Below are 22021 nucleotides of genomic sequence, written 5' to 3'. Positions count from 1 at the left end.
ACCAAATATACCAAATATATAATAAGTATACCAAGTATACCAAATATATAATAACCAAGAAAGGTTTTCGTTATTTCGTTCTCCGTTTTATACAAATGGTTGTAAGTTTAACTTAAAATAATCTTGTATGTCCCGATTTTTGCGAAATGAGGAACAAAAATCATTTCTATTAGAGAATCTCTATTAAAAATTTTTGTTCCGACAAGGTAAAGCGGTGAATATCTTTTACGAAATTTTTAAAGAAATTTTACAATTTTTAAGTACATCTCATTTATACCTTTGAAAAATACCTCAAAAATACTTCGATTTTTACCTAAGGGCACCCTGAACAAATGATCGTATCTTCACGTTCTAGGACTCCTTCTTAAAGGTTCGAGGGGATGACCTCAAATATGCTACATAATTAGTGCAGCCGATATTTTAAGTTACAAAATCATGCACAAAAACGCACTAGCTGTAATCGGGTAGCCGTAATCTGGGAGATATGGTCTCCATAGTTCGGTCAGAAGCGCAATTCAAAATTTTGACATCTTATTGTCAATTTTACTTCTTCCGTATTTCGCTTTATCTCGGAACAGAATTAAAAAAATTTTTGCTCACAATTCTGAAATTCGCTCATCACAAAATAATATCATCCAAAAAATAAATTTTAGTAAACATTTATTATTTTTTATTATTTTATCGCAGAACAAATATTTAACTATAGCAGAAAACATTTTGAATCATAAGGTATACAATTTTATACGTCATTTTTTAAAGTATGCAATTTACATAGAAAAATACATAAACAAAAGAACATTAATAAAAGAATTCGCGTTGAGTGAAATTGGGTCAATATTTCTTAAGAAATCGAATTTTTAATATAAGACTTCTTTTAAATTCGATTTTTCAGAAACTATTTCACCAATTTCTTTCAAATTTCATATTTTGCTATGAAAAATTAGATACTGTAAAAGAATGTAAAAAACGTTTTACTTCACAATTGAAAATTTTTCTGCCTGTTTTTTATTAAAATATTTAAAAAAATTAAATAATTAATGAAACTAATTATTTAATACATGGAATGACTTTTGTATTAACGAATTTTATAATTGCCATCAAAAATTTTACTGTTACTTTAAAAAGTTCTCAAGATATGGAGAAATACACAAAAAGCAAAATTAACATTAAGGGAATCCAAAACTGTGGATTCCTCCAAAACAAGTGTGTATGGTTTATTCATAAAAAGTACGTTTTTTTGTCTAGTTTTATAACTTAAAATATCGTCAGCACTAAATTATTAGCACATTTGATACCCCCCCCCTTCTCAAATATCCGTGCAAAAATTTTACTACCAGTTTTTAGTTTCTAAGGGCGCTCATCTGCTTAACTATAAACTGAATAAAGCTAATCACAAATGGTGCTAGCTGTTAAAATTAGACATTTGATTTGTTTTTATGTTAGAGCTTAAAAGAACTCGCCAACCTGTATTGTTATTGTATTGTTTGCGGGAAGAGTAATACTTTTTATAATTAAATTTATCATTTAAATGGTAAATTTATTTAACTTATGTGGAAGATAACACTCAGTGTTATCTTCCACATAAGTTAAGTAAATTAAACCTTGCACTTTATTTGTATTGTGTGTAAAATCTTGTAAATTAAATTACGCTTAATGTCAATTATAAATCGTGAGCCATGGTGCCTCAGGGGGTAGAGGGCCTGCCTTCCAATAAGGTGAACCGGGTTCAAATCCCAACGATGACTGGTCGATACGAATTCCGCCTCCGACTTGCACCGACCACAGTGCTGACATAAAATATCCTCAGTGGTAGACGGATCGTGGTTTAGAGTTCCGTTGTGGTTAAGCTAACCATGAAAGATTTTCGTAGTTTCCCTCTCCACGTAACGCAAATTTCTCCCAATACTTGAGCTTCAGGATTTAGTTCAAAATTACAGGGTAACGGAGTTGAAGAGGGTTCCCGCGAGGTCTTGCGAATTTTTAAAAAGTGGTAATAAATATTACACAAATGTCTATAATTTAATATCTGCGTAACTACTACTAGAAATTGTTTTCCGAAGAAAGTATGTATGCAAGAAAATTACAGTTTTTAAACCATTTAACACCGAATTGGTAAACTAAAATAAGAAATATCTGCTAGTAGTGACCTAAATGTACTGCCACTGCTAAAATTTTCAAGGACCGCGGGAAAACTGCTGAGTAATAATAGTCATAAACCCATAAGAACTTATGTAGGTGCTTAAGGACATATATAAAATAAAATATATCTAGTGATATGAAATAAAATATATATGGTAGACAATTAAAACTTTCTAAATTTTGCCTACATTTCAAAAGCATCACTGCCGAGACAGAGCAAAAACTAGGTGCTGTTTCATATGATCTTTGGAATCATATTCACGTAGAGGTGAGGAAAATAACAGTAAGTCAAATGTACAAAACAAAGAAATATAAAATAATGCATAAACTTAGTTACCATTAGAAGAAATCTTTCCACCAAAGCATAGAAAATTGGCAGCTTTGCTGTAGAAATTTTCTGCCACAAATCCTAAGTTCACTATTGAAATTGAAATATTGCAGATAAATCATTTAAACTCAATGTTGCTGGGGCAAATAGTGTTGGGTAAAAGCAAACTTTTTGCAAGATGTTGTTTTTAACACCTATATTATATTTATCTTTAATTTTCTTGTTCAAAATTATTGAATATTTAGTATTAGCTGTAAGAATATAGGAGGACCAGTGACGTAAATGATATTCACTCTTTTCGTCTCTTGTTATTACACATAACTAATTCTCTTTTATTAATACAAGATTATAAATTTTTTACATTATAACCTTCAACACACTACGAACAAAGGTTTCATAAGTATATATCGTTGCTTATAAGCAGCCTAACTTCATTAGCATATAAGAAGTAGATGCCAATCATTTATTTGTTGTTGAATATTTTAAATTAAATTCATAAATAAATGAAAAAAACATCGCATAGGCTAATTAGTGAAATTATTGTTTACCCTCGACTTAGCTATTTATTAATATTTAAGTGATTTAGAAAAAACTGGTTTTAATAAGTAAATGAGGGAAAAATCCAATATGAAAAGTTATTAAATTGAAAAGCAGCGTTGCCTTAATAATTAGAAGAAAAAAAATCTTTTTTCTTAAGAGATAGAATATTTCAATAGTTAGCATTATATAATTTGTAAAAAAAAATTGGTGATTTGTAAAGAAAATTATTAAATGTAAATTTGATAGAAGTATCACGAATTGATAAAATTACCTCAAGGCGGCAATAGTTTAGAAAGAGTTAGGAACGGGTTAAAAAATACGAGAAAACAAAATGCTTTAATTTCTACTTGCAAATTAAATTTTTGTATTAAAACTGTACAACAAATATCCTAGCTAACTAACTAATCAAGTGTTTCAGAGTAGCTATCCATGTATAGATATCTGCTCTTTCATCTAAATTGAATAATATGTGGTGGAAGGGAAGGGAGGTGCTGCGTTAACATTAAGTTAAGTCTCAGAATGAACAATAATTGATAAAATCAAGTCTGAGTCATACATAAATATAAATCGCAAGTTGATACATAATAAAGGGAACAATTTGAAGATAAAGATAAAGAAAGAATATTTACACTATTTACAAATTTACAAAAGGGGGAAGACTCCCTGTGCACTCTCTCGCCTCCCCCTGGTATAGCCGGGCTTCATTGGTGCAGAGAACACAGTTTGTCTAGGGCAGTGGGGATAGTCATGGTTATCCGAAATGCTTAGAGAGAACACAGTCGCTTAAGAAAAAAGCAGTTATCGGGCTGAAATTTTTATTGTCATCTATGAAATCAATGTCTAATAACTTATTGAATTTACATGTTGAACAATTTTTGGCACCTTTAAAAAAGGATGCATTGAGTTTAAAAAGGCACTCGTCTATTTTGTCGATTTTGAGGTCATTATAGAGGGTGTTATTTCTGACAAACCAGGGAGCCCCAGTGATTCGTCGTAGGGTTTGGTGTTCGAAGACTCTGAGTCTCTTCCTTTGTGTATTTGTAAGCGTCCCCCATGCCGGGGATGCATAGCTGAGGATTGGCCAACAAATATCCAGAGATACCAACTTGATCCGCTGTGCAAAACAGTATTTTCTAGTGGTAGCGAAATTTAAGTTACTTTGAGTTAAGTATTTTTCATTATAAGTAATTTAGCACATCTAAATAGCAAAAATTATAAGTATGATATAAAATGCAACGTTTAAGCATCAAACTACTGATGCAGGAATTGTTGATTGCTATTAACCTTCGTTTCCAATATCATCAGCGCCTTGAATTCTTCCTCTGTTGTGCCTTCAATTGATGTAATGCCAATTATTGTCTAACTTTCTCTAAGGCTTTTAATGTTTCAGTCTTGCTGGGCGGAATTCCACCCGAATTCTCATCATCACTATCCTCGCTGGAACTGTGATGTTTTTCATCTAAAAATTCTGAAGGTAAATCTTTTACAGTCGCTTGCGAACAAATAGCGATGTCATTGTCAATATCGACAAATGCATTTTCGTCATTGACACTGCAACCTTTTTCATTAACAACTTGCAGCAAATTTTCTAAGGGCTCGGGGTCGACTTCTTCACGGAGGATATCTTCGGATTCTGCATTGGCTACAAATCCCGCGTGTCTGAAACAATTAAAAACAGTTTGCGAAGAAACTGAGCTCCAACTTCTATGCAAATAATTGATCGCGTCTAAAACGGAAACTTCAAACTTTTCATTTTTATCCAATGCTTTTATAAGGTCCTTTACTAGCATTTTTTTATTCTTTCTTTTAAAGTCCTGAATTATCCCTTGATCTAATGGCTGAAGAAGTGTAGTAACATTTGGAGGAAGGAAAATGATTTCAATACCTTTTAAGCTTTCTGGCTGACTACGGGCTGTGCAATTATCGACAATAAGGGCAACTTTTCTCTTTTGGAGCGAAGACAGGGAATCCAATTTACGGATATGCCGTTCCCAAATCGTTGTAGTCATCCATGCAGTTGAATTTGCTTCATATTCAACTGGCACAGATTTAACGTTTTTAAAACAGCGTGACCTTTTGCTCTTGCCTATCACCAGTGGTTTAAGCTTTTCATATACATTCATATTCGCTCCCAGCAAAAGTGTTATACGTTGCCTGCTGGCTTTTCCCGTGGTGCATTTTTCGCCCTTAAACGATAGAGTTTTATCAGGCAAAAGATGATAAAATATTCCCGTTTCATCTAGATTAAAAACATTAGAGGCATCAAACCTGGATAAAAAGTCCTTGAGAATACTATTCCTCCAATTTTCAATAGTATCACCATCAACAGCTACGGCTTCCTCACAAATCGTATTAAAAGAAAGACAATTTCTGTCTTTGAAATGCTCCAGCCAACCATTGCTGCAATGGAAATCTTCTATGTTCAACTCCTTAGCAATTTCCATCGCTTTTTCTTTAAGAATGACAGAAGAAATAGGTACATTTTGCGATCTTGCATGCTTTAATCATCGAACTAAAATCTCCTCGATCTCGTCAAACTTTGATTTCCTCATTCTTTTTCTATTGTCTTAGCAGTCTGCTTCTTCAATGGTTCGCTTTGTTGATAGAATATCACTTAAAGTAGTTCTCGGAATATTGTGTTCTTTAGCAAAAGCTGTTTTCGAAGAATTTGACTTTTCAAAAAGTGCAGTTAAGTCCTTTTTTTCTTTAAGAGATAACGAGGTAAGTTTTCGTTTTTCCGGCATTTTGAAACGTAATCAAATCACAATTTTGTAAGAAAAAAAATGGCACTTATAGCGAGGCTTACTCGCTATGAAATGAAGTCCCACTGAAGTACGTACAATAAAGAAAAACGTCTACACTCGACTGAGTCGGAGGAAGAAGTGAGAACTTTGAACGATTGGCATGCGAAATTCCCAGAATCCAAATCCCCTAAAAGGAAAGGAATGCTCACAGCTGTAGAGCGAACTTCGTGGATGATCAGAAATTCCCCGAGATACTTAAAGTGAAAGGGGCGGGTCTGAAAAGATAACAGAATCGTATACAAAAGTGCGAAAAAAGATAGGTTTGCCATTTTTGGGGGTGACGAGTTATCCGCAGTAGAAATATATTCGATGACGGGAAAAAGAGGATTATTTTACATTATTGTCTATGAGGCTTAGTCGGGATCATAGGAAAATGACGACTTAATGAGGTTTTAGGGCGCTTTTTCATTACACGACACGATACCGACAAAATCGGACGACAAATGTGTGAACGACAATGCCGTTGCCGGATCGTTCAAGCAATTGTTTTTTTCACTTGTCCGATATCGTTCGTCCGAGAAATAGAAATTCTTGTTCATTCAATGTTTTGAGCTTGAGTGAGCAGTTGCTTGTGTTCTGTTGTGATTTTTTCTGCAAACTTTAAATATGCGGAATGATAATCGTCGTCTCAAACTTCTTATTTTATTTCAGAAGAAAAAAGCTAGCAGTGCAGAAACGTTTTTTGGGTGCACGAAATGGTACTTACGTATTAACGCCACCGCAGCTACAGATTTGGCTGTTTTTAAGTGCCACCAATCTACGCCTAAAATTTTTGCGACAAATCATGAAATAAAACACTTTTTTTAAAATCTAAACTTTTTACGTTTAAAATTAAAGTAGTCAATCAGATTTCGGTGGAAAATGGGCCAATATAGTGTTTAGCATATATTCAAAACAGTCTCTTTTCTTTCATCAGATGCTGTCGCCATATCGTCGCTTTGAAACTAAACCGTAGTAACTCAAAACAAATCGAAAAATGAGACATTTAGGTCATTTTGGGTAAACAAAAATCACCCTTTTAGAGAAGCAACGTGTTATCTTCATAGTTCCGTAAAATTAATTTAGAGAGCAGATAAATCGTCATCGCATTGACGCGATTCGCCATCTTAGTTTTAGGGAATAGTGTAGCAGTGTGCCAGTTGCAACAAAACCTAGGAGGAGATAACGTCGCTTTGAAACTAAACCATGGCAACTCAAAAAAGCAAGTTTTTAAGGAGAGCGATTTTTTTAGCGATTTGTAATAGTCGCCATAGCTTTGAGTCAACCTGCGATGGAAGTTCCTGAAAAGTTAGAAATCGCTCTCCTGAGAAACTTGCTTTTTTTAGTTACCACGGTTTAGTTTCAAAGTGACGATATGAACTCTGATATGTAAGATTCCAAATGATGTCTCGCTGTCCCCCTATTTCCTTTATCCCTCCATTTAGCACTGCTACTTATTCTCTCAACTGTTTGCGTATTATGAACTCCTGTATCAGGATTAATAAAATGTATACAAATACCTACTTGCTAAGGCATTTGTATTTATGATAAACCTTAGCAAGTATGAATCCTTTTATTCTCTTTGTTTGATAACCTTTCCAACTATCAGAATAAATTGTGCTACCATCTATGCCCCACTTGCTGATCACACTGTCTTAAATTACATTTCCAAAACGCACGTTTACCAAAATAAAGTTTCATGTCATGGGAATCGGAAAATTTTCGTTTTTTTTTTGGGGGGGGGGTAAAATATTTCGCTACTGAAAAAATAAAATTGCATCTTGTTCGGTTTTTGGCAAATTCCAAAGATGCATTTTCGTTTAGAATAATCTTTTTAGATGATTTTTTGAATGAGTTTTATCAAATTTATCTTATGAAGCCGCTCTATCATGCTTCAAAAAAATGTTTCAGTTGAATCAAGGAACAGACTTTTTATTGTTCAATCAAGCAGAAACCAGTAGCTCGATCGAGTTCTGTATGAAATACATAAGGGTCCTTATTTGCCTTCTTATCAAACCATTACTATTATAAAAAATATTATCTCTTCATTAAAGCATATAATGAATTTATCAAAATTTTCAATAAAACTTTTATGATTGTTCAAGTCTTTCAAAATCATTATAATGTGAAAAATGCTACATCATAAAATTAAAAATTTATAACCAGACATGAGAATAAGTTATATGAAACAAGTTTCAAATTTTACATTTGACATGATCAAATAAACGAATAAAATTGATTAAAATAATAAAATAATGATATCAAAAGAGGAGATAAAACAGAAACGATAGACAACAACAAATAAAATCGCCACGATTTGAGGAGAAACTTGCTTGCCTACCCGACATTTGATTCCGACAAACGGTATCGCCTTGTCGGATACGACATAATCGTTATCGTATCGGTGAGTGAAAAAGCACTCCGTTGCGGACCATGTATTTTACTTGACTCTATGTCGTTCGCCGACAATCGGATCCGTTTTGTGGTTATCGTGTCGTGTAATGAAAAAGCGCCCTTACTGTATAATAATTTTCATGCCAACAGCAGTCAGCATTTTCATAATTTAACTGGTAATTTGAAATGTATTTTACGTTCATGTTTCAAAATAAAAAATATAGTGTAAAATTTATCTTAAGTAACGGTAGATAAAAATTTTTATTATTGAGAGTTTCTTTTAAAGATGTACAGCACGTCCAAGGAAAAAATACGAACTACCCGGAACAATTTTTGATCTAATAATAATCAGATATTCATGTTTGACATGGGGGTCATCGGTAATCGGCACTAAGTTTGATCGTAGCGCCATGGGGGTCACCGGTGACCGCAAAGTCAAGATCATTAGAAGCACATAATTCTAGTCGATTTTTAATTTTTTTTATATTATTATCGTTACTAAAAGGGTTGGAAGAAATTAAAGCAATATAGAGCACATAAAAATAGATTTATTTATAAACACAGAGACGCCAACTTGCTCTTGGCAGTGAATATATATTTTCAAGTGGAAGTTTATCAATTGTGATTCTTGGTTTAATAAATTCAATTAAGTAGATTTTTATCCACCACTATTTCTAAACAATTCGTAGGCTCATATAATTCACCACTTAATTCGAAACATGTCCTCATTCCCAGACATGCCAACTTGCTCTGGACGGCAAATAAATATTTTCAAACGGTAGTTTATCAATTGTGATTCTTGGTTTAATAAATTCGATTTAGTAGATTTTTATCCACACCTATTTCTAAATATTTTGTAGGCTTATATACGTTACTACTTTGTAATAGTAATTTCATGCTATACCTTTCAAAAAGCAAGCAAAAATAGTCAAATATTTGCAAAATTTAGTTTGTAGTTATTTACCGTTTTTTTTAATTATTTTGGCGTGTCCGGAGCAGTTGGCATCTCGATATTTTGATATAAATTCTCGATATAAATTTGATAGAAGTATCACGAACTGATATACCTCAAGGCTGCCATAGTCTAGAAGGACTTCGGAAGAAAAAAGATTGAGAAAACAAAATGCTTTAATTTCTACATGCAAAAAATTACTTGGTAATTAAATTTTTGTTTTAAAACTGACCAACAAATATAAAATAAAATTTTTCTATGTCCTGGTAAACTATTAGCCACCACTTTCTGAATTTTTTCCAGACTGCCTCGCTCTTAATATATATATTTGCATGCTAACTACAGTTAGCATTTTCGTATTTTAGCTTAACACACAATTTTCAATTAATTTCATGTTTGAAAATATACTTTCTATAAAGACAAATTTATCTTGAGAAACGGTAGATAAAGAGTTTCATTATTTAGAGTTTCAGAGTTAAATTTTTTACTACAGCAGACAAAGAATTTCAGGGAACGGCGGTCCCCCTTAACTGCAGCACTGGATATCAGAAGGGCAGATTTGCTGGTCACTCAATCAGGAGCACCATATTAGGTGGACTAACGTTGCTCCCACTGTAGGAACAGATGGTACAGATAATAGAATGGCATCCAAGCCTCGTCCGGGATTCAAGCCCAAGATTTTTCTGTTTTGAGATCAGCTCCCTGACCATCATATACCCAATCGGCTGTTTTAATAATTTTGATCATCCCCTTATATGTTAATTAATATTAATCGAATTTAATCTTACATGGAAAGAGAAACTCCTCCCTTTTTCCCAACAAACATTTCATGATGAAGAACTGAATCATTCCAAGGAAGGTCAAGAAATGTCAATATTTTTCGCATTGATGCCTCTGGATGAAGAACTAGTCTCTCATAATGGACGGGCAAACATATATTTGGTCCTAGCATATGACACTGGCTAAACATAGCTTGTACTGCAGCACTCCAGCGACGTAAACATTGCCTGTAATCATGCAGATCCATGCCTGTTATTGTCACCTAGAGAGAAAGAAAAAAATATATCAAAATATCACTCATACTATTAGTTCGCTAGTAAATGCATATTGAAAGAATCTTAACACGCAACAGATCAATAGACTAGTAATTCTTTGTAGTTCGAATACTTTAAACTGACACTTAAACAAATTTAAGCACTAATCCAGGGATGTCAAAACTGCTCCGCTTACTGGAATAGTTTTAATAAAATGGTAGCAAATTATGCAGTGAAATTTGGTAAAGAAGGATAGTTAGGCCTACATTTTAATAGAGTCACCAGAAGCATGTTTCCTTAGCATTGCATTTTATATGATACTTATAATTTTTGATATTTAGTGGTGAAACAATTAATTAAAATGAAAAATACTAAACTAAAGGTAACTTGAATTTCGCTACCTCTGGAAAATACTATTTTACAATGCGGGGCAAGTCGGCATCTCTACTATTCATTCAGAATGCATAATAATCTTACATTGCAATTCGCATTTCTAAAACTAATGAGCTTGCTAAAAAATTATGAAATAAAACATTTTAATTTTAGAGTGGATGGTTTAGTTGGATGTTCCAACAGAAAAATGTCCATCTAGTTTTATTGGCTTTTACTCACAGATTTTTCCGAATATTTAAAGTGGAAGCAAAATTTCTGTTTTTTCTTCACATTGAATTTGAAAAGATTTTGACTACCACACTGTATGAAAAAATTAAAAGATTTAAATGACAGAAAAGGAAACGATTAGGTAATGGTAGTATCCTCGGGCCACTACTATACATCTTTTACACAGCTGACTTCCCTATTAATAACGATAATCCAAACGAATTCACAGCCCTATATGCCGACGATACAGCAATTATCACGAAATCTATGAGCCATTTACAAGCCTTCAAATGCATGCAAAAGAAGATCTACAATATCGAAAAATGGTGCTCACAATGGAAAATAAAACTACACCCGGATAAGTGCAAAATGATTATTTTCAATAGTAAAAAGAAAGGTAGAACTATTCCTGATATAGTCCTATACAAGCAGATCATTAAACCCCCAAAGAGTGCAAAATATCTAGGAGTCACCATCACCTCTAATTTAAGTTGGAAACAACACATAAATAAAATTATTGAAAAAGCGAATGGTGCCTATTGGGCCCTCAACTCCATATTAAACTCGAAGTCATCTTTAGACTTAAAATACAAGCACACTGTCTATCTAATGGCAATTAGGCCAATTCTAACTTATGCCTGCCCCGCCATTAACTCTCTAAGTGATCATTTAAAAAATAAACTCTCAATGGCAGAAGGGAAAATTATAAGAAGACTCGTCGGCGCCCCTAAATGCGTCAGCAATATTAGTATAAAAAGGGATCTTAAAATTGATGACATCAACGTCTATATAAAAAATTTAAACCAAAATTTCTACGATGAAGCAAAAACTTGCACCACCAGCAATTTTAACTCACTCCTAGATATTGAATTAATTGACGACAACACTAAATTTAGCCCAATCACTGCCTTTTTCCTTAGGGATATGATGTTGCCCTAGCACACGAAATGCACTCTCGATTTTTGGTGCTAAACACCACCTCTTCCCCCCATCTCCATTCCACCTCACTACTCCTCATCATCGATTTACTACTACAGATGAATCGGTTAATGCCACTTCGCGGCAGCGCACCGAGATTTATATGATTTCTACCATTCTACCGATTAGGTAATGCAAAAGTAATAATTGGTATCAATTTTGTTATTACGTAGCTAGAAATTAGCTTTCAATATCGGAATTAAATTTCCTATCGGCAACCTCTGGATTTGTATATACTTGGAGAAAATGAAATGTTCTTATACCTACATAAATAATAATAACTGAAACTGTATAAAACATCTGGGCACCTGAGGCCGCTTGCGGCCCTTTTCCCATTCATCTTTAACTTGATCTTTGTGCTGCTTCGATGAGCTTGAGTAAATAATAATAATATAAAAAAAAATTTTAATATTGCTTAAAGTTTTTACCGGTATGTATAAACTCAGTAACTGTGAATTTTTTATGATCTTTGCTTAGATAATAGTTAAGTTAACCAAAAAACTCTGTCCGGGAAAGAACACACCTAAAATGTTTAATTGTCGACTTTAAAAAGACTAAAATTTAAGTTTTCTATACTCTAAATCTCAAAAACCGAAACTCTTCCGTCGATTAAGCTATTCTATCCACATAAATTTGAAAGATAAAATCACAACGCGTTGCTGCAGGACAATAAAATCAGATAATGAAAAATTCCTTCTGCCTTGAAAAAGAAGATACTGTATCTCTAGCAACATTAGTTAAGAGATTATGCAAATTTTGGTAAACAGAATTGGGACACTTAGGAAATTTTTATGGTATCTAAATTGTTTTATTTTGTTATATTCGTTTAAAAGTGAGTATATTAATTATTAGGAACCAAGCAAAGATTAAAGTGAAAAAGTAGTGAATATTGGGTACACGGCCATCTTGTTTAGATTTGTGATAAACCATATTTTCAGTCTTTTAATGTTTAGTTTTAAAGAACTAATAAAGCAGGGACAATTCTTTTTAATCTGTTTCTGTTGCATTGGTACCCATTAAATTCATACTTAAGTTATAAGGTTTGATACTATATAGAGGTAATTTCTGAAATTTAAATGTGAGCTAAAACGAGAGTTAGGAAGAACTTTAAAGTTTTGTTCATATTTGTATCACCCCGATTTTAAAAATTTTCATGTCAATCAATGCAAAATCTACCAATTTATAAAAACTGATTTTAAATACGTTACTAGTTTTCTGAAAACAATTTTCAGTTTTATTGTTATTCTGAAAAGAAAATTAGCTTTACACGCCTTAGAAATATTTCAGATAGATTTAAATTTTCTTACATCCACAATATTTATAATTAAATAGTTTGGAATTTTATCATATCATTTTTGGCAAAAGTGAAATTTTTTTTATCGAAACATGAGTTGATATCTATAAGTACTATGAAAGAAGAAGTGTTATTTAAATTTCGTATTGGGCCTATATTTTGGGTCAAGTAAAGTAAAGGAACGGAATAATTGTTACAAAAATTCGACACTCGTGTGGTGCAATTTTTCATTAACTAAAGTGACATCTTAAATAAAAACTAATCTAGGCTAAAAAGCAGTAAAGAAACGAAATTATGTTATGAATGATTGTTATGAAAATTTGATACTTTCGTGGTGTAGTTTTTTATAAATTAAAGTGACTACAGATATGAAACTTAATCACAAATGATAACATTTCGGGTAAGGGATTGAAATGAGTAAAGAACAAAGTGATTGTTGCGGAAATTCGAAAATCTCGTGGTGTAATTTGCATTAACTAAAATGACAGATAAAATGAAAACTAATCACAAATAATTACATTTGCGGTAAGGGATTTAAAGGAATAGAAGAACAAAATGATTGTTACGAAAATTCGACAATCTCGTGCTGTAATTGGCATTAACTAAAGTGACAGATAAAATAAAAACTAATCACAAATAATTACATTTGTAGTAAGGGATTTAAAGGAGTAAAGGAACAAAATGATTGTTATGAAAATTCGACAATCTCGTGATGTAATTTGCATTAACTAAAGTGACAGATAAAATAAAAACTAATGACAAATAATTACATTTGCGGTAAGGGATTTAAAGGAGTAAAGGAACAAAATGATTGTTATGAAAATTCGACAATCTCGTGATGTAATTTGCATTAACTAAAGTGACAGATAAAATTAAAACTAATGACAAATAATTACATTTGCGGTAAGGGATTTAAAGGAGTAAAGGAACAAAATGATTGTTATGAAAATTCGACAATCTCGTGATGTAATTTGCATTAACTAAAGTGACAGATAAAATTAAAACTAATGACAAATAATTACATTTGCGGTAAGGGATTTAAGGGAGTAAAGGAACAAAATGATTGTTATGAAAATTCAACTATCTCGTGATGTAATTTGCATTAACTAAGGTGACAGATAAAATTAAAACTAGTGACAAATAATTACATTTGCGGTAAGGGATTTAAAGGAGTAAAGGAACAAAATGATTGTTATGAAAATTCGACAATCTCGTGATGTAATTTGCATTAACTAAAGTGACAGATAAAATTAAAACTAATGACAAATAATTACATTTGCGGTAAGGGATTTAAGGGAGTAAAGGAACAAAATGATTATGAAAATTCAACTATCTCGTGATGTAATTTGCATTAACTAAGGTGACAGATAAAATTAAAACTAATGACAAATAATTACATTTGCGGTAAGGGATTTAAAGGAGTAAAGGAACAAAATGATTGTTATGAAAATTCAACTATCTCGTGATGTAATTTGCATTAACTAAGGTGACAGATAAAATTAAAACTAATGACAAATAATTACATTTGCGGTAAGGGATTTAAAGGAGTAAAGGAACAAAATGATTGTTATGAAAATTCGACAATCTCGTGATGTAATTTGCATTAACTAAAGTGACAGATAAAATTAAAACTAATGACAAATAATTACATTTGCGGTAAGGGATTTAAAGGAGTAAAGGAACAAAATGATTGTTATGAAAATTCGACAATCTCGTGATGTAATTTGCATTAACTAAAGTGACAGATAAAATTAAAACTAATGACAAATAATTACATTTGCGGTAAGGGATTTAAGGGAGTAAAGGAACAAAATGATTGTTATGAAAATTCAACTATCTCGTGATGTAATTTGCATTAACTAAGGTGACAGATAAAATTAAAACTAGTGACAAATAATTACATTTGCGGTAAGGGATTTAAAGGAGTAAAGGAACAAAATGATTGTTATGAAAATTCGACAATCTCGTGATGTAATTTGCATTAACTAAAGTGACAGATAAAATTAAAACTAATGACAAATAATTACATTTGCGGTAAGGGATTTAAAGGAGTAAAGGAACAAAATGATTGTTATGAAAATTCGACAATCTCGTGATGTAATTTGCATTAACTAAAGTGACAGATAAAATTAAAACTAATGACAAATAATTACATTTGCGGTAAGGGATTTAAGGGAGTAAAGGAACAAAATGATTGTTATGAAAATTCGACTATCTCGTGATGTAATTTGCATTAACTAAAGTGACAGATAAAATAAAAACTAATCACAAATAATTACATTTGCGGTAAGGGGTTTAAAGGAGTAAAGGAACAAAACGATTGTTATGAAAATTTGACAATCTCGTGATGTAATTGGCATTAACTAAAGTGACAGATAAAATAATAACTAATCATGATTGATTAAATAACTCAAAAGTTTCTTGTTCTTCAAACTCTTTACAGGCACGACACCCCGATCTGTTCAAAATTGAAGTCTCTGGATGTTTAGACGGATGGGTCCATTTAGCACATGCGTCCAGTAAATTTGATGCAATTGACTTTAATGTGGTTTATAATATCTGTCTCTTCCCAAAGATTGTGCCTTCATATATCATTGTGATCCACGGCACCCAGTATCCTTCTCAAAACTTCTTGCTCGAAAATAGTTAGTCGACTTTCATGTGATTTTATCATAACTGAAGTCTCTGAAACATATATGAGCACTGGTAGCTAATTTGCAATCCAGTGGCCTTAAACAACTTGCTTTTCTTAGATTTCAGTATTGGCTGTAGTTGGTCGTAGTTTAAAATTTGTTACCTGAACTAAAGTAAAGAATCAAGATTTTTTTTATGAAAAAAAATTGCTAAACAGGGAGAGCGAATCATTAAACATGGTTGCATCGGAAAATCATGCATTGTTAATAACGGCACCAAAGTTTTTATAACTATTACCTACAAGCCGCCTGAGGCGGCCAGTTGTCCGCCACGCTAAAGATTTTCACAAATAAAGTTTTTTGAAACATAGCAGGAAATCTGAAGATTAGTGGACAATTAAAATGTTCCTAACCTGCAATTTTGTCTTAAATTCCTATTTTATATATTATATAGCTACAATGCTTAAGAAAAAAAAACTAAAATGCCAAATACATGAAAAGAACACGAAAACGAATTAATTTTTTATGGTATCAATTTCTATTTCTATATAATTTTTTATGATATCAATTTCTATATCTATATCGCTACAAAAATTATCGTCTTCGCTTAAGAAAAAAAAAATACAGCGTGTAAAGAAGAAGAAAAACTTATTATAACAATTATGAACAGCGACAAATATATCAAAGCAAAGCGTTCTATTTACGTATCGAATATGTTGCCACATCTTTAATACAAAAGTTAAACTTTTCTCCACTTTGATAAATGTAAACTAATGCGAACCTTACAATTAAATTATTAATTTCTTCGTATATTATTGGTTTAAGTTCTCGAAAATTAATATTTCAATTGTAAGGTTCGCATTAGCATACATTTATAAGAGTGAAGAAAAGTATATGCATTTTTTAATAGTTTTTTGTAAGGCTCCTATACTATCAGAGCTGACCTATCAAGCAATATTGGAGCAAAAAAGTTCACAAGTTAACGTTATGTTAGTATTGTGCTTATGTTAGCTCTTTGGAGCAAAAATAGATGATGAGTCGGCCTGTCTAATTCAGGGGTTCTAGTTTTTTGAATATGGCTCTTTGAAGACGATTGTTACGTCAAGCGCTCAGGTATTATAATTTTGATCTAGTTGCGCTTGTATAATTTTGATCTAGTTGCGCTTGTATAATTTCGATCTAGTTGCGCTTTCTACGTCATTTTGTTAACATCGTTTGGTTTGTTGTTTAACATCGTTTGGTTTGTTATTTCTAAGTTAACTTTCAAAAAATTGGCTGGCAACAGCCAATTTTTTGAAAGCAACGAAAAAGCATAGATTTTCTTACAAAATGACTTATAACTAAAAAACTAATCCAAATTTTTGAAAAAGAAAAAAAATACTTCTTCATTATGTCAAAACACAATTATGTGCCGAGTTTCGTGCCTGGGCGAGGCTTCTGGGGCGATATATTGTGATTACAGACACACACACACACACACACACAGCCGCTTTTATTATTATGTATAGATGTATAGATGTATAGATAATAAGTTTTAAAATTTATCAATTCAATCAAAAGTTCAATTGCCACATCATTTTAGACGAACACTCAATAGCGCTTCATCTCTAGGATTTACGAAAAAAAAAAAGGATTTAAATTCAATAAAAGTACACAAATATAGTGTTAAAACTATAAAAGTGTAAAGCACCTGTTTTAAAATGTTTTGTTTTATTTTAAATTTCTGCTAGACGAACTCTAATTGTGAGTAATGAAAAATGTGCTTTTATAATAAGAAGTCCATTTCAGAATTAAATAAGTGGATACTTAATTCATTTAGCTCCAAATATGATTTAAAACTATAAAAATTGAATAATTTGAGAGTCCAATGCAGGTTTTAATATTATTCACATATCTCACTTATCCGCGATACATGCTAACTTTAAAATAATTACGTTAATAGTCCTTATCTTTTGTCGTTTAAACGCTGTAGAATATTATGGTAATTATAAATTAAGAACATGCATTTACGAAGTTGTATATAGAGTTTTAGAACGTATTCCTAAAAATATATGAAGTTCATCCAGAATAGAAAAAATATATGAAAGAGTCACGAAATCACCTATGTTGATGAGCGATCAAAATGATTAGGTTACTGTCTGAAGATAATAAAAGCATGTTTTTTAAAGTTTAGTTTCTTACAATATTTTTCAAAAATCATAAAAGAATCTTCTAAAAAAATTAATAAAAATAAACAATACCACTTTTTTAAAAATAATTTGATGAATATATATTATTTCAAATTAGAACATTAATGTATTTTCCCGTACATGTCAGTTTTAAAATTTCTATTAAGTGTTGACAATTATCGGCACGGATAACATAATAAAAGTGCATATATGAATTCTTGGGGAGTTGGGACTGACAGTCAGACAGCAAAACAAAAATAACTGGTAGTATAACCTTTACAATTATAGACATTTTTCTGGGGGAGAAAAATAAGCTTTTAGACAAAGCTGTTGGTAACTGCCCTTTTGATTAGGGGCTATAATGTATTTAATAATAGTAGGTATATCGGAAAATTGTGTCCAAGAGTGTACACGCCCAATTTTGCAATGATGCAAAAGGTACCTTTATGAAAAGAGTTGAAAGGAGATTATTCCTTAAATGTTTTATCAGATGTGCCGGTTTAGTCAGTCCGGTACTTTCATTAAAAGTTGGAATATACATGCTCTTGCTCTTTTGCACTATTTATGCTGAGAGAGCAGAAAGTTTATTTATATATATATATATCAAGACGGAGAAGAGCAAAAACTGGTACGAAAAACATTTCATTCTAGCATTTTTTCTGAGAAAAAAATAAAACTTCTGTTCCTACCAAGATTTATTTACAATTATAGCATATATATAAAACTGCTCTTTCAGAGATGCCAACTTGCTCCGGACAGCAAATAAATATGTTATGGTGGTAGTTTATTAATGTGTGAATCTTGGTTTAATAAATTCAATTTATTAGGTTTTTATCCACCACTATTTCTAAATAGTTCAAAAGCATATATAATTCGCCACTTTCTTTGATATGAGTCACGCGACACCGTTTAAAAAGTAAACAAAAGTAGTCAAATATTTGGAAATTTCAGTATGTAGTTGCTTACCGTTTTTTAAAGTATTATGGCCCTTCCGGAGCAGTTGGCATCTCTGCTCTTTTATTTCATAATCTCAGCGTTTGATTCAATAGGTAATTCATTATTTACAGAGGTGACTTTATTGTACAGGTACTGATAACCGTTCACCTCCAGATGGCGTTGTAAAATTCCCTAAAAATATTATAAAACCTCAAAATTTTTGACTTCATGTGTAAGTATTAAAAAATAGTACCAATGTTAAATAACGTATAGAAAACGTTACTTTAATACTTTTTAATATTTTATCATCAACAAATTATTCTTTTTTACATTTCAATCGTTACATTATCTTTAATTTCTACTAAAATATTTAAAATATTTTTTTCAATACTTTTTGATTTGCATATTTTTTCATAAATATTTTATTATCAACGATATAGTCTTTTTAATTCTAACATTATGCTTAAATTTTTGATGAAATATCCAACATATTTTCGTCAATACTTTCTGATTTGTATATCTTTTCGCTGTTTAACATAGAAGAAGTAGGTACAAAATCCTTTACCCTTAAACCTTTAAATTGCTTTTCGTGTTCCCAATCTTTCTTGTACTTTTGTACGTACTTCTTTTTTTCTTTATCCTTCGGCATTATTTTTGAACAATGCAAATTAAAAATTTGAAATAATTTGAATTCAAATTCTCCAAACGTACAGGTTGATCGAGCTAAGTAATAACCTACTACAGGGATGGCGAACCAATGGCACGCGTGCCATTTATGGCACGTGACACGATATTTTGGGCACGCTACCGATCACGAAGTTCCGATATGAAGAATAATAACAATTAAATTAAAATTCACAAAAAACTGAACAATTAAGGCAAAAAAGCAATTAATAACCATAAAAAAACAAGCTAGCAATAAATAACTAGCAAACTAATTAACAGTTCTGCTTAAACTAACATCTTATAACCCTAATATATGTTATTTGCCATCTAATCTGCAACAACAGAAGTCACATTGATGCTACTTAAAGTTGAATTACGCATATGCGTATAACTGAGACATTGCAAAATGTATTTTATTTTGTAATACTTTTGAGTTGATAGTATTTAGTATTATTACTTACGCTATAAACACGAAATCAAAACTATTTGTCGGCGAGTCTATGACAACATTAAAATTTTTTTTAGAAAAAATGGCACGTTGGTGCATAAAGGTTCGCCACCCCTGACCTACTACATTCAACAAAGGGATAAAGTTCTAAAATTAAATCTTAATCTTTTTGTTTTGGTTTAGCATATTGATTTTCCTATTACCATTCACACATTCAGTTATAGAATTTGATATTAGAAGGTAACTAAAATGAAACTAGTAACATAACCCTAAACCAAACCCCTAAAAACAAATTCCCCTAAAATACCCATTGAAGATAGAAAATCCCCCTAAATTTAGGGGGAAACCCCCTAATCTGGCAACACTGTCCGTGTCACCCAATATTAGCTTCCGCAGTTTATTTAACCCTTTGGATCCGAATTATTTAAATTCCGAGGTATGAGAAAACTACCAAATTAAAAAACCTGGTAGTAAGTTTTTGATTAATAAAGTTTTTTTTTGTTTAATAGTTACCAAATATAACCTGACACCTTCGCTAAATACTTTGTCAATTATAAGATGTTGTAGTTATGAGTGCATTATTTCTTTCTGAAATAGACTGACAGCAAGATATTTTACTCGCCACTTTTTATTTATCGGTAGTAAATGCATAACGAGTCTCACTCGTCAAATGTACCCAAAGTTTTAAATTTGTAAATGAACAAAGGTGATCCCTATCAGAAGTATCCCCTCAAATTCTTGACTCCTCCTGGTTTCCTCCTAGTCTGATACAGCTTCTCACGCTGACTACTTATACTTCCAAAAAATAATTGAAATTGAAATGGTTTTACTACCAGTTCTCCCTCTTTTCCGTCTCGCTTTCACCCCTGATGCTGCGTCTCTTTAATCAAGAACATTACCATTGAGTTAAAGTTTCAGTTGAGATCCTATATCACTTACTTTCATAAAAGAACGTTTTGTATTGCAGTAAAATGAGGCCTTTACTTTTGCAGATTCAATTTTGCTGGTAGGTCTAATAGGAAGTCCTCCCAATATCGATTTAAGAAACACGGGAAAAATTTTAAAAAGTAAGACAGAGAAGTACAAAATTAATAGTGAAAAATCCTAGTTGTTCAAGTTAAGAGAGAATTATCGTTTTTATGTATAGGAGTGAGCAAAAAAGTGATGAGTATAAAAAATGTCGCATGTCTTTCTAATGTTTAGTTTCCGACAATATTTTTCAAAAATAGTAATAAAGAAAAATCTTTAAAGAAATTATTTTTACCACTATTTTATAATTAATTTTTTTTATAATATATCAGAGATGCCAACTTGCTCCGGACAGCAAATATATATTTTAAAGTGGTAGTTCACCAATTGTGATTCTTGATTTAATAAATTCAATTTAGTAGATTTCTATCCACCACTATTTCTAAATATCTCGTAGGCTTATATAATTCACCACTTTATAGTACTTATGCCATGCTCATACCCGCCAACTTTTACGCATTTGGCGTAAAATTTTATTTCTATATTTAAAGTGGTTGTAAAATTTATGCTTTCGATATATTCCTTGCATTTATAAACTTAATTTATAATATTTTTAATTCACCACTATTTTTAAAAAAATTAAGCATATAGATTAATATGTAATACTGTTCTAGTAATCCGCATAAGCTTGTTCATAATGCAGCAAATGTTTCTGCCTAAAATTGTAATTTACATTTCATTTTACTACCACTGGGGAAAATCATCCTTGAAAGGATTAAAAGTTGGCAGGTATGCATGCTATACCTTTTAAAAAGCAAGCAAAAATAATCAAATATTTGCAAATCTTACTTTGAAGTTATTTACCGCTTTTAAAATTAATTTGGGTTGTCCGGAGCAGTTGGCATCTCTGATATATTTCAAATTTGCACAGATTTGCACTTCCTGAAATATATTCAAATTTTATTTTTAAGTGCTGGCATTGGTCTGCACATGTAACATAATTAGTCTGCACCTATGGTTAAAATTCTTTGGGACTAAAAGACAGAAAGAGAAGAAAAAATTGGTAGCAAAACCTCTTCAATTATAGCTATTTAGCTGGAGGAGAAAAATAAACTTTTAGAAAATCAGTTGGTTACTGTCCTTTGGATTATGGGCTATA

The 22021-nt window shown here is 31.6% G+C and overlaps 1 protein-coding gene across 2 annotated transcripts in view; it reads right to left on the bottom strand.

The window, feature by feature from the left end:
* LOC107447849 (protein-tyrosine sulfotransferase 1) overlaps positions 1–22021 on the bottom strand; it is a 104879-nt gene that overhangs the window by 15143 nt on the left and 67715 nt on the right. For both annotated transcript variants that reach the window (XR_015433650.1, XM_087163543.1), the window contains exon 4: positions 9925–10178. Coding sequence is in view for 1 of the 2 variants with exons in the window: in XM_087163543.1 (XP_087019669.1) it covers positions 9925–10178 (254 nt within the window). In the remaining variant the exon portion in view is untranslated. The remainder of the gene's footprint in view (positions 1–9924; positions 10179–22021) is intronic.

The sequence above is a fragment of the Parasteatoda tepidariorum genome, chromosome 5 (assembly GCF_982258835.1).
Source record: "Parasteatoda tepidariorum strain Cologne lab strain chromosome 5, Ptep-v5.0, whole genome shotgun sequence".
In the NCBI taxonomy this organism is placed as follows: domain Eukaryota; kingdom Metazoa; phylum Arthropoda; class Arachnida; order Araneae; family Theridiidae; genus Parasteatoda; species Parasteatoda tepidariorum.
The sequence above is the reverse complement of the archived record's forward strand: the minus strand, read 5'-3'. Positions and strand labels throughout refer to the sequence as shown.